This window comes from Plectropomus leopardus, chromosome 11, assembly GCF_008729295.1.
Source record: "Plectropomus leopardus isolate mb chromosome 11, YSFRI_Pleo_2.0, whole genome shotgun sequence".
In the NCBI taxonomy this organism is placed as follows: domain Eukaryota; kingdom Metazoa; phylum Chordata; class Actinopteri; order Perciformes; family Serranidae; genus Plectropomus; species Plectropomus leopardus.
Genome location: NC_056473.1, coordinates 33,472,803 through 33,486,992, shown reverse-complemented (window position 1 = coordinate 33,486,992; position 14,190 = coordinate 33,472,803). Strand labels below are relative to the sequence as shown.

The following is a 14,190-nucleotide window of genomic DNA, read 5'->3' as shown; positions in this document are numbered from 1 at the left end:
ATCATATGAGTTCAGCCCAAGGTTTAACTCAGAAAACAGCCAGTTTGTTCTATTTCCATCCCCCCCGTACCAAACACAGGCGCCTTTTGTTATCAGCGATGTGATTTTTTTACTCCCAGTTTCTGCAGAAGCGCTCTCTATCTCTGGCCCGCACACTCCTATTGTGATAAAGATTGCTTTTATGAAGCTTCCTCTGTGCTGTGGCGTAATGTTGTACATATTTAATGCTCATTGTCTCATGCCATCTTTTCTTTATCACAACGGGCGGTCGTCCTCTGCATGATTTATAATTCACAACTTCATTTGTTGTTGCCTTTCGCCTCTCATTTTCTCATTAAAACTTTTAAAAACACAAGTCCACCAGTGAGATTTGTTCTGCATTAAACCAAAGAAGACAGACTGAGAGACAATTAGGGATGTAAATGAGCTCTGTTTTGTCTGGCTGACACACATACAAATCAGCCAGACACAAGTCTCAGACACTGGATGCCAACACGCACACATAAATTGCAACTTCTTAAAGTCACACTGAGGTTCGGTGATGTTTTCTCGGTAAAAGTTGGCGCGTTACCCAGTTTTATCCCACAGGAGAATTATTTTTATTTAGAGAGAAGACAATTCAACAAAATTAAAGCAAGCAGCAATAAGAGGGCCTTATGCCAAAATTCACATTGGACGCGAAAGCAGTGCGTGACGGCAACCTCGCTGAATACCAGCATGATTCACGCTTGTGGTGTTCACACTGACAGCGCTGTGGCTGTGACGCTTCTGCAGGGCTGCCTGCTGCTCTGAGTTCTGTATTTCCACATTTATAAGCACAAATTCCACTCATTTATGAAGTTGTGCAAGCTCCTGCACAGTCAACAGCACAGTCCTGCAAAAATATTCACAATAAAATGTCTTGGGTCAACAACTGATGGGATTCTGTTGACAGAAACGTTGTTGGAGGACTTTCATTTTGAAACGGGAGCAGGACAGTTTGAGTAAAACAAGCATCTTTTTATTTCCTCATCGCTGTGGCAGAAAGAGACTTTTAAACTGAGGTAAACTGCGATATAGAGTTAATATCATTATCAAAACATCATTTTCACTGTTTATTTTTGCTGACAACCACACGTGGTGCGCGAAAAAAATCATTTCTCTAGATGTGTCTGGAAAGCGCTCGTCATGCAGGCAGTGTGGGTGCTCTAACTTGTTAACACAGGCGCCGAAAAAAAAATCTACTCTGTTATGTAGCACCTTGGCCCATGTCAGGGGTTGCTGGCAGGATGCCGGCTGAAGCAGCTGTGCATTTCGGTAACTGTTATTTCCTGCATGGAATCCATGGCCCTGAAATCGATGTCCACCATGTGGCACATTGAGACACGCTAATTTCTGCATGATGCTGCTCTACGTCAAGAGTAGACCACACAACAAAGAATTCATATACATCAGATAATGTTTGTTACAGGCATAACTTCCAGTTGTCAGTAGGAGTGCTATTGACAATGATTCAATATTAGCATGTAGATGTCTTCAGGCTAAGACTATTATGCAGCACGAGACATTTGCAGATTGGACCATTGGAGTTACAACAATGTCATGTTAGGGGGAAATGGTGCAAAATGGCAGCCATGCTACAGTAATATGAAAACTTACAATTTTAAAAGCTTTTCAAGATTTAACTGACCAAAATTGAGGTCAGAGAAGGAGATTGTTAAAGTACATCACCTAGAAACACTAACAAAAAAAACAACAAAGTGGTGCAAGTTATATCTTTAACCATATTTCAGTAATTTCAGTGTATTTTTGCCATTTCTAGGTGCTGTACTTTAACAAACTGCTACTAGAGAATTATTTGGATTGACTTCGAACTATTTGATTTGATTTGATTCGGCACATATTAAAAACGACAATGTTATACATTTTTTTAAAAAAAAAAAGAGACATGCTGGGGAACCCCAGAAAACCCTCAAGGGGCTTGACAAGTGTGGTTCCCTATGATACTGAGAAGTCAAGTACAATCTTAAGACGTAACAATGAAAATTTGGTCAAATTTCACGGAGCGAAATTGCTGATTGCTCAGTAAATTCACAGTTGGGTGACTTTCTTTTGAGTTGAGGGTAAACCTCGAACTGCGAGTAAAAGAAAAGGATTTTGGAAAGAATGGCTCAAGAATACGAGGAGAAGCTGTTATTTTCTCTCCCCCTCTATTTCTCTTTATTTTTCTCTCAATACTTCCCACTTTATCTCCCTCTGCTTTTATCCCTTCACCTTCTCTGTTTTATGTTTCACACTCTGAATCTCCCCTTCCTCTTTCTCCTCACTGTCCGCTTCTTTTCTCGTCTCGTTCTCTATCTCACTCTGCACGCCCACACGCTCAAACACGGATTGTTATGCTCGAAGAATAGCTCCTCGTACTTTAACCCCGTGTTGTAAATCCTTTATAGAGAACGTTGAGGTATTTCTAAAGGGAAGCGTGTATTATCTTAGAATTTGGCTCTTGTTTGTGCTCCTGCCTGGGCAGCGGGCCAGAGGTACAGTTTTTCTGTTCTGTGGTAGCTTTTCGCTTTGAGAGGATACAGGGGAAAGAGGCTAGCCGCTAGGAGGGATTATAGTGCAAACACACAAACATTGTGAAGGGCTGGAATAGACAGAACAGGCGTTTGTATTCAAATCAGCATTCAGCGTTCCAGCGCTTGTTTGGTTGGTACACTGAGCTCCTAAGATGCCCACTGCAGAATATTCATCAGAGAAATTAGCAAGGTTAACTCCAGAAATGTGTGTTGCCATGGCAGAAGCATCACTCGACTAAACGCTGTAGTGGCATCTAGACAAGGCAATATTGTTTTGAGAAAATTGACACCTGCTCCCTGCTGAATTTTTTTTAAACATTTTAATTATTTAAAACACTCAAAGTTGAAGTGGCAGGTGAAACAGTTTGTAAAAGACGATTAAACCTAAAATGGAAGCACTGAAAAGAGTTTAATTGCAAATGTAGGCAATGAATGAAGTATCACAAAAGTGTGTACTGAGTGAATTTATTTGAATTTTTGTGAGTATTTTGGTATCTAGGCTTCAGGAAAATCTAGTCTGTGATGAGACACTTTGGCAAATAACTGGCCTTTTCAGAAAGAGCAGCTGTCAATCATGCCGATCACTGCTCGTGAACTACAGTCAAACTGTCAAACTGAGCAAATATGAATCAAGATTTTGTCACTGTGTTGCCTTTTCTTCACCTCAAATGTTTTTAGAAACATATCTTAGTGTACTGTTAATCTGTAAAATGAAGAAACCGTCGACTAACTGCTCTGGCTGGTGGACGGGGTTTAGGACTTTGTTCGACTGCTTCTAAAATAGCAGCTGGGTCACAAATGTTATCATTTTACAGCTAAATGGTGCACTAAAAATGTGTCTGAAAACAAGCTGAGAAAAAGGTTATGCAGTAAAATGCTGCATTACATTAGTAGTTCCTCTTACTCTCCATCACTTTCCCTCAGCCCTTGGTATTACGTAACAGCTGATGTTGCCTGATGACTCCTTTCTGTGAGCTGAGGGTGTCCAACTATTACTTTTATGTCCTTATGATATCAAATAGCAAAACAGCATTTTTTTCCAATGCATTTATAGATAATATTTGGAATGCAGAAATCATTGAAGCTGAACAGTACATAACAATATAACAATATGCCTAAAAATTAACTGCAATTATTACTTATTATTATTATTACTGCAAAAATTTGTTTATTTGACAGTTTTCAATAAACTTCTGATAGACGACTAAATCTATAGAGATGTAAGCCTACGCATACTTTCCAATAATATATTTTAGAAAAAGTAAAACTGCGTAAAAATTGCGGGCTACTCCGTTGAATGCAACCGCACAGATTGGCCGTCAATCATGGTGGAAAATATCTCATAAAAACCAAACATCATAAAAACACAAACATCAGGGTGATGAGAACTACCTTCAGTGACAGAAACCTTCTTTGGGAAAAATGTATTCTGTGTGAGTTTTTAGTTTGGCCCGTGTCCGATTCACTCAACAGGGGCGGGCTTTACGACCTATACTGCAGACAGACACCAGGGGGTGATCCAGATCGAAAAGTCACTCTTTGGGGAGCTGTCATGTTGTCCATCTGTATAGTCTGTGGGAGCACGATGAGGAGACGGAGGGGCATGATTTTTTTCAAAGACTATCTGTGTCATGTTCTACTGTCAGGATAAAGTGAGAGTTATAAAAGTACACTTTTTGTCATATTTGCTAAAAAAGGCTATCCACTGTAGCTCCAAGTTGAAGGATCAGTGGAAAGTGTGACAGGTGTTAAAATCGCCAGAGGGTGATAAATTGAGCTGGAAGTGTCAGCTGATGTGTAATCCATGAAAGCAGCGGAGCCGTCAGCTGGAGAGCAGAAATGAACGCAGAGATATCAGTTGAAATAGTTTTAAGATTTTAGCGGCGGCTGGTCACTCGGCCACACACGGAGCTCATTGACCTGTGACATGCCCCTGTTACCAAACCTTTAATATAGTACAACTAAAATTACCATATAGATTTAACTGTCAAAGCATGCCAGAAGGCTGCACACTTGTGCCGCTTTCATGGGAGCCAAATCTGAATATTTATTTCATATTTCATGAGCCTGTCATGAAGCGCGCTAGGCCTGTGTGGACATTTTTGACAGCCTCCACTTTCAACAAACTGCAAAATGATAAAAAAAAAATTGGAAAAATAGCAGGCCCCTGGGTAGACACACTCAGTGTGTTCCTGTGATACGTTTCATTCATACTAATTCTATCAAACAGGCTCAGTCACAGCAAGGATTAAATCCCCTGTTTAGAGGAGAGAGCTTTAACTGGCATGTAGCTCCTGAAAATACCCATACCTTTATTTCGGGTCCCTGCAGTCACTAATGTGTGCGATTTTGTGTGTTACAAAGGTGTGGCAGTGTGGCGGCAGCGTGGAGGTCCTGCCCTGTTCGAGGATTGCACACATCGAGCGTGCCCACAAACCCTACACAGAGAACCTGACAGCCCACGTGCGCCGTAACGCTCTGAGGGTGGCTGAGGTCTGGATGGACCAGTACAAGAGTCACGTCTACATGGCCTGGAATGTTCCACTGCAGGTAACAGACGGTACAGGTGTGTGTGACGGGAGGTTGAAACCGTGATTGCTTGATGTCAGGGGCGTGTCTAGGGAGTGGCCTGGGGTGGCACGGGCAACACTTGAAATCTGATTGGCCACCCCATGTGCCACCCTATTATGACTGGCCCAGTCAGTTTGAAATGTCGACAAGTGAAATTAATTTTCATTCATCAGTGTAATTCAGTCTTAAACCTGAGAGGCAGCAAGGTGCCAGAGTAATGCAAAACCTGACTAATTTTACAAACAAATAAACTGATTCAACTATTAAAAGTTTGCTCTCACAAGTTTATTATTTTATGTTATTTTTTTGGCCGTTTGATTTTGTTACTTTCCATCATACTATTAACTTTTGGAGGAATAATTTCTTGAACAAAGTACAGAAGCTTTATTTTACATTTGTGTGGTGTCACTCTGTTGTGTTGTGATTGGTAGGTCTGTCTGTATTTTAAACCAAACTGTAAATAGGAATATAAGACACTGCAATGTTAGTAATTAAAGTAGGAATGAATAGCAGAGACAAAATTTGTAAATGTAGTCCCACTTGGGCCACCATATAAAAAATGTATGGACACGCCACTGCCACCGCAGGTGTCTGCTCCGCTCTCATTCCCTGCCGGTGTCCCCGCCGGTCTCTCTGCCAGTGTCTCTGCATGTTCACTCTGTGCTCATTCTGCGCCGGTCTGTCCACCGGTGTCTCCAGATGTCCACTCCACTTTCATTCTGCTCCGGTCTCTCTGCTGGTGTTTACGAATGTCCGCTCCGCTCTCAATTTCCACCGTTCTCTCCAACAAATGTCCCCGCCGGTGTCCACTCCGCTGTCACTCTCCGCTGGTGACTCTGCCAGTGTCTCTGAATGTCCACTCCGCTCTCATTCTCCGTCAGTGTCTCCAAATGTCCGCTCCGCGCTCATCCCTATTCACTTCCTTCTGCTCTTAATCACACATGAAATACTTATGTTTGTTTTCTGAATGTCCGATGGGCATTCTGGTGTTGTTTTTCTTGCTCAAATTTGATTTTGTTCCATTTCATTTGTCATGTTTAAAATTAAGATCTAACTAAAAATGGTTTAGGGGGCCACCTGGCATCCCATCAAAACCTATAACATGAATTCAGATGTTTGTATTTTTTTCCCTCTGCAGAAGTCAGGAATAGACATTGGGGACATCTCTGAGAGAAAAGCCCTGCGCTCCAGACTCAAGTGCCGACCGTTCAGCTGGTTCCTCTCCAACATCTACCCCGAGCTCCGGTCCTACAGCAACACCGTCGCTTACGGAGTGGTGAGTTCATTTTTACTCTCAGTTCTTAGGGTTCCCAAATATATCCAGTCTGCAGCCTTGATTTGAGTAAAATCATTTGTCGTTGTGCTGAAAACACCAGCTCGTTAATTAAAGTACGCTGCTGCTCTTCTGATGCCCACAGGAGCAAGTCCACAACAGTCTGGATGCCAGCCCACAGTCTGAGAAACACTACACCACACACTCAGTCCCACTGGTTGCTACACATACAGAAACTCCTCAGAGCAGGACATAAAGTATTCACCACTATCTGAATTCATTATGAAAAAGAACAAGACACTCCTTTAGCTCTAAAACTTAATTTGCCTTTGTTGTGGCAGGTTGCCAGCAAGGAGCGGTAAAAATATGTGAACATATTTCCATTTGTCTTTTCTCTTGTCACATTTCAACCAAAAAGGCAGCAATATTTTTTCAAAGACCCTTAATGATGTGCTCCCACAAAAATACATTGTTTTTTTTTATTTTAGATAAAGCTTTGCCGTCATAATTTTCAAAGTTGTGATTTTCCCTTTTTTTCATCATGTTACTATTTCTACTTTTGTTTGAATATTTGGGTTCACTCTTTGCAGGGGTGTTTTTGGTTAGGTTTTGTTTAGCCCAAACAAATTTTTCGGTTGCTTGGGGGCAGAGGAATACGACATTAAGCAGGTTTACAGATTTGCATGAAACTTCTGTGATATTTTCAAAATGTTGTTTTAACACAATTAAGAGACGACTGTGTTTCCACTGAGCGATGTTCTGCACCGGTTCCTGTCGACAAGCATATAGCCATTGCATCATATGACTCATTTATGCAAAAAAAAGGGTTTGTGAGCTTAAACTTTTATTGCAATTGTTTTTTGGGTTTTTTCCCCGAAATTGACATGTTCCTTTAAGCATAATTTATATTTGCAGTGTCAGTTAGCATGAAATTTAATGGAAACCCATCATATCACAGAATCCTAAAAAAAAGCTTACATATGAAGTTCCACATCCACATTCTCATCCACCAAATAATCAATACATACAAAGACTTTAGATTTCTTCCCATGGATACGGCAGGTTAGAGCTGTCCCCTCAGCTCAGGACGGGCTGCTCGGAGATGGCTTAGTCGGCCATAAAAGAGTCAGTGAGAGAGTCAGTGAGGATTAGATGACCAGCATGTTCTCGTCCCAAGTCGTCACGTCGCTGCTTTTCAGTGGACTTTCATGTCTACATATTACGCTCGAGGTATCATTCTGCGTCTGCTGTTGACATTCAGGGATGCTGCTACCATGACGTCAACATATATACATATATATACATAATAACACCGCAAATGATTCTGTCCGGCTGTGTTTTAGATGCTGTCCTGTGGTATATCATGTCGATGTAAAAGGTGGCTTTTGGCATCGGGATCTCGGGCATCGGGTATTTGATGACTGTGGAATGGGTTTTTTTTATGTTTTGCTTTCATTGCGGTGTCCCAGTCTTTGTTTATTGTTTGATCAAAAAATCTACAGAAATCAACCAAAGATCTCTCAGTTCTGATCATGCAATAAGCACCAAAATGTCAGTGAAACAGCAGCCCTCATCATGACTAAACATTTCCATTAAAACTGAACTTTTTCAAGTTTTTCAAGCTGTAAAACTTTTCCATTAACGCTCAGTCTAATTGCATGCACAACACGTCATATATGCTTCTCCTCTGTAAGAGCTCACTTCAAATCCCAGCAGCGGGGTATTGAAAGGGCGAGCCTTTTTCGCCACTTAATTTCTGCATGGCTATTCCTCTCTTCAGCTAACGTCTGTGGGAGGACTTTGCATAATTGAAAAATGACAGTAATCTGTTGAAAGCCGAGCAGAATTATCCCACCGCCCCGACTGCCCCCGCCGATAGACGAAGAAAAATGAGTACTCCTCAGCCGAGTCCAAGTACTTATAATTTAATAATTTAATTTTTGATTCAGATTTTTGATTGCAGTCTCATTTTAACCTTTTAAACTTCTAACTTGAGCACAGATATAGTTTGAGTCATCTGTCTTCTGCGAGCCTGAGTGCAGGCTGAAAATAACCATCATACAGAGCCAATTTCCTTCAGGCTGAAGATCTTATTCTTTCATTCTTATTGACTCTGCATTGACTTCAAGTGTCACTGATGTCACCGAAAAGGAAAAACATGTTATGAATTGTTGGGGGGGGGGGGGGGGGGGGGCTCGGTTCAGACAGCAGCCGAGTCTCTCGCTCTGGAAACAGCTTCCGTGTCACCTCTTGTGTTTGTTGTTCAATAAACACTTCAATCACCGTGCGGGCTGGATGGAGGTATTTGTTGACACTACTGAGCATGTGCGGGGGCTCGCCTTTGAATGCGCGAGATGAAAGCGTTGCCACGGTGACATCTGAGAGATTTAGATATGAAGTTTACATATTTGACAAAAACAAACTCTCGCAGGAGATAGCGGTTGGAGAGAGTACAAGTGTTTCAGCGTGACACCATCTGTGGATGTTGTTTACACACTCATCTCTTATTTAGCATGAAACAAAAGGCTGCCTCACACTATCTAAATATTGACCGCCATGGATGTATTTTATCAGTATTTGTCAAGATGTTGTGAATGCAACACTTTCGCACAATTTCACAAACTTTTTTTGTTTTCAGATGTTTTCAGATTTTTAGATGTTCCGAGGTCATGACAGATCTCCTCAAAAGCCTACATGAGTTTCTGCAAATCAGCATGAGTTCTTTAAAAATGACAGCAGGCAATGACAGAAGAAAGGTGGTTGTTGTTCTTTTGTTTACATATATATGAGAGAGAGAGATGTTTTTGTCATGACTACAGTTGAGTAGGTAAGAGTGAATACAAAACAAAATCTAATCCACAGGATGAAGAGAGCCCTCTTTAAACTTAAATTTTTTTCTCAATTTAGTGGCAAGTATTGCCACTAAGAACTGTCCAGAAAGTCTTCATGTGAAAGAAACACCCGCTCACACAACTATTATTGCAAATAAAACTTATAAAAAATAAAATAAAATAATAATAATAATACCATCATATCCCACACATCTTCTTTGAAAAGTGCTACATCTGTAAAAGGCCAAATTCAGAATATTTAAGGGAACATGATGTTTATTTGACCCACTTCAAAGTCAGAATATTGTCACATTCAGAATAATAGGGGAATATTGGCGTGCATGTGACCAAAGCCGGTGTTATTTCTAGGAGACGGGTTTGCAATCGTAGCCAGCCCTGGATGCTTTAAGACAGCAGGGCTGCTGAGTGTCCTAACTAAAGAACCAGAGTTTGAGCTTTTGCTTTGACAAACACTCACCTTACTGTTGTGCCCTTGAGCAAAATACTGAATCCCCACCAGCTCCAGGACTGCCGCTGTGCGGCTGAGTCTGACCCTCACTGTGAAACAGGGAAAGAGGAAAGAGAACTTCCCCCCGAGCAACAATAAAGTATCAGATTATTGAGCCGCTCTAATAAGTGTGACAGCAGCTTGAGATATTGTGAAATAGAAAGCTGAGGCCGGCCTTTAATAGTGGATGAGGAAGTGTGCAGAAACCCCCCACAGGAGTGTGTGTGATGTGACTGCAGAGGAGCGAGGAGAGGAGGAGGTGCAGCAGGTGAAGTGGTGGAGTCAGTGATCTATCCAAACGGGGACAGTGGGACCACTTTGATGAGTCTTTTCTCTCTCCTGTTCACTCATTGTAAACTCTGAATTGGCTAGTTTCTGCAGGAACTTGGGGATATTTTTATGGGTGCTGGCATAGGGATGGAAACCCAGTTCTATTGAGGACCCTGTTGGGCTTTTTTCAAAACCTAAAAATCGATAAAGTTTGAGCTCATCGATACTGCTTGAGTCCCGTGGGTCCTATAATGTAACAATACATCTCAAGTCGAGTCATTTAAATCCCATCACTGGTCTGTATAAATTGATGTCCAATCAAGTTTTTAAATACAATTGAACTGCTGACCGACAGATATTGAACCAAGCAAAGAAAAAATCTGGTGGTCAGCTGCTTGCAAGGATGAGTGAACGTGCCGAGAGGTCCAAAGATTGGTGACATTTTACCAGAGCAAAAGATGAGGCGGACACGAAATGCAAAATATGTTGCAAAATCATTTCTTGCAAAGGGGGTAACACAATCTCCATGGCCCAGCACGCCATCATTGTGCATCAAATGAAACCTAAATGCAGAACCGTCGACTGTCTTCAGGTTGAAAAAAGCTCCTTCAACTCTGTCAGCTGCTGCTGTTGCTGCAGCACAGCAGGCAGTCTTTATCATTATCCGCTCACAGCAGCGGTGGTAAGCACACCCAAACTTTGTAGCGAGTCCCATCAGTTAAAAATAGTAATCCAGTGTTGAAATCTGAGTTGAAATCGGCAGGATAAGAGCTAATTAGCTAAATAAATGAGGTTGCATAAGGTGCAGCACAGAACTTTTGCATTTTTATAACATCAAATCACTTCTTGCTCCCCATCTGCAGTTCTTCGTAACGTCATGTGCAAACTACCTAAATCACACCCATAAGGCTCAGCATGAATCTGGACCCAGTGGAAAAGCAGGCAATAAACCCTCGTGTTCATCTTTGAAAATTAATATTTGTCTGTTTGCAGGCGTTTATGAGGACTGGTAGAGCAGACCTGGGCTCTGAACACAGAGGTTGAATAGATAAACAGGCATTACTATTCAAATCACCACCTTTAAAGGTCACCTGAACAGCAGACTTAAGATGACCACTGCAGGGTGTTTACAAAGCTGTGGAGGAAAAGGTGTAAAACGTGAGACTCAAAACACAGCACATCCTGAATATTTCAAAGGCATATTCAAGCTTTCTGAGTCTGTATTTGCATTCAGGTAACTGATTTCACCGAAATTACACCACCGCATTAATAATTATTTTCACATTAACAGAGTCGACTGAGACGAGAATGTGTTGGTATTCTCTGCACAAGAAAGAAAATGAAATAGAGAAAAGGACCGGGTACCAAACGTGAATTCTGTCGAATTGAAAAGAACCGTGCAGTGAAGATGAGGCAAACATGTCAGACAAACTGTTACTCTGCTACAACATGGAGCAAAAGCAAAAGCAAACATTTGAAATAACTACTAATAACTGAGCAGGGTCATCAAATAACACATAAAAAACATCACAGTTGAAGTCTTTACCTCTCCACACATGTAATCCAGGCCAACTCTCACAAACTGCTCCAAACCACAACTGACAGGGTTTGATTTTTAATATCGGACTTGGCCTAAAAGTGTGTCTAGAGGAAAATTGTAGTGATTCACAAAAGTGCTACAGTTCTTTTCATTCCAACCGGAGAACGAGCACCAGGAAATTATCCGTTTTTCATGGCAGACTTCTTCACATTCACCTCAAGCAGCACTCGTGACATCTGACCTTCTCTTCAAACTGCCCGACAGAGACGGTGATAGAAAAGACTCCTGGACCGCACAGATACAAGATTCTTGTATGCCACATGTTCCTAAATCAGATTCTTATTATGCATTTTTCAAAAAATAAAACATAAAATACATGAACCTTTCTTTTAACTGTCCGAAGGAACAAGGACAAACTGAAGTATATTGACTGTCCTGTGTTAATTAACGTGCATTGTACAATTAGTATATAATCCTCTGTGGACTGTAGCCAAATTAAAGGAGTAACCGACCATCCAAAAAGTACAGATGCTTTTCCTTTTTGAATTATTACTCTGCAGCTCCAAAAACAGCTGAAGGTTAGTGCAAAGTGTTGTTATGACTTTCTCCTGGCAGGCAGTAATTAGCCGGCAGTGGTTCCATTTGTCTTCACTTTCGCCACACAACTAGAGCCGTGTAGTGCACCACTCAGTCATAATGGAATAATTAATAATGTGGAGACAGAGAGAAAGACAGGGAGGGGGGGGGGGGGGGGGGGGGCAAGAAGAAAGAAAAAGATCGACAAATCTCTTACATATAAAGGTTTGAAACATTGAAATCATATTTAGAAATTAAACCAGATACATGATGTTGGCTTAAAGGAATATTAAGACATTTTTGCGTCAGTAGTGAGATGAGAAGATTGATAATAGATATGTTTAGTTTAGCAAGAAAAAGAAACGGGGAAACAGCAAATGTGGCTGCATTTCGTTTTATTCAACCACTTTAGATGAAACCACACACACCATCGAGTCTTGACGTCTGGCAGCCATCCTTGTCATGCTTCAGTGGGTGTGGTTGCATTTAGAAAAGGTTGGAAAAACAAAAGACCAGTGATAATCAACTTTCGGCTTGCAGGAAAAATCTGGCCCCTAACAGGGTGCCAGGCGGCCCTGTAATTATTTTATAATTCACAATAAACAATTCACAGAAATAAAGTGATTCACACTGGGAATTGTTTTTGAACATTTAGTATACATGAAGTGCCAGAGTTCATGAAGCAGCATCAAAATAGAGCTTGTTTATAAAATAAAAAAAGCCAGTGGAGCATCCTCTGCCCCCCCCCCAACAAAGGTCCTCGCTAAGCCCCTAATTTCTTAAAATTTCCTAAAATCCCAGAAATGTCCTGAAATCCTAAAATGTCCCTAAAATCCTTGAAACGTCTTAAATCTTAGAAACAGCCTAAAATTCTAGAAGTGTCTTAAAATCATAGAAATATTCTTAAAACAAATCCCAGAAACATGAGTTTGGCTGCTGCAACTGGCCCTTGGCCAAGAAAAGCAAGTTGAGTGTCTCTGCAATAGACTCAGCCTTTACAAACAACTACAAATTCAAATGGAAAAGCCCAGAATGACACCCAGAAACAATTTAATGCATATTTCTTATGCTTTGATGACTGTGGGATCAAAAATTGCAGTTTGAATGGGTTTCAGTGACACATTTTTGCACTTTATAATCTGAATGTAACAATTTAGTTTCCACAGTGTATTTTAGACTTACTGTAGGAGCTGAACTTGAAATTCTAAGATTAAACAAAAATACACAATCTTGCCAAATGTATGCCATATGCATGAACACAGCCAAAATGAACAAAAATGAAGAATAAAAAGTGCGTAGAAACAGTCCCTAAGGGTTAAGCAAATGTAAAAGACAAATTCAGCTGATATTAATCCGTCCGTCTTTTAGAGCCTTTACAAGAGATGAGCTGCTGTTTTTATTTTCCGATGTTTTTGTGATGAAATCACAGGCTGTCGAGCTCTGACAGCCCAACATTGCATTAAGTGAGGAGAGTGATTTGTTTAATAGTGCAGCAAATTTGATGAATAAATGTGTGTATGAGAGAGAGCAGCGTCCTCCACCTCTTTCCTTTCCATTTGCGCTCTGCCATCACAAGTCATATATACGCTTGTTAAATCCCATCTGCTTAGAGTTTCATCATAATTATGGATACATTAAATACGTCACTTTTTTCACATTCATTTTCCCTCCCTCGCTCTCTTTTTCACCTGTGTTGTCTCTTCTCTTTTTCCAGTTGAAGAACAGTCTAAGAGACAACCTGTGTTTGGACCAAGGACCTGACAACGACAACATCCCCATCATGTACCTCTGTCATGGTATGACGCCGCAGGTCAGTGGGCTCTCACGTTATTCTTTTCTTTTCTATCCTAAAAATTAACATAAAAAAGCACAGAGAGCTCTGAGGAGAGGTTGTCAGCAGTGGATAATTGGTTTACTTCACTGTTATTTTAAACGAGTGATTTCGAGAGAGCAACCGTTGCGTAAAGTTGCATTATAGTAGCAGAGATGGTTGAGTGATATCTCTTTATTCATCAAAAAGGCTGTGCAAGAATGTACAGCATGGTGTCCTAGTTTCAAACTTCTTC

At 40.9% G+C, this 14,190-nt stretch overlaps 1 protein-coding gene across 1 annotated transcript in view; it reads left to right on the top strand.

Moving 5' to 3' along the window:
* LOC121950260 (polypeptide N-acetylgalactosaminyltransferase 18-like) overlaps nucleotides 1-14,190 on the top strand; it is a 161,762-nt gene that overhangs the window by 119,262 nt on the left and 28,310 nt on the right. Inside the window, exons 7-9 of the mRNA XM_042496204.1 lie at nucleotides 4,920-5,105; nucleotides 6,265-6,402; nucleotides 13,839-13,934. Of these exons, the coding sequence (XP_042352138.1) occupies nucleotides 4,920-5,105; nucleotides 6,265-6,402; nucleotides 13,839-13,934 (420 nt within the window). The remainder of the gene's footprint in view (nucleotides 1-4,919; nucleotides 5,106-6,264; nucleotides 6,403-13,838; nucleotides 13,935-14,190) is intronic.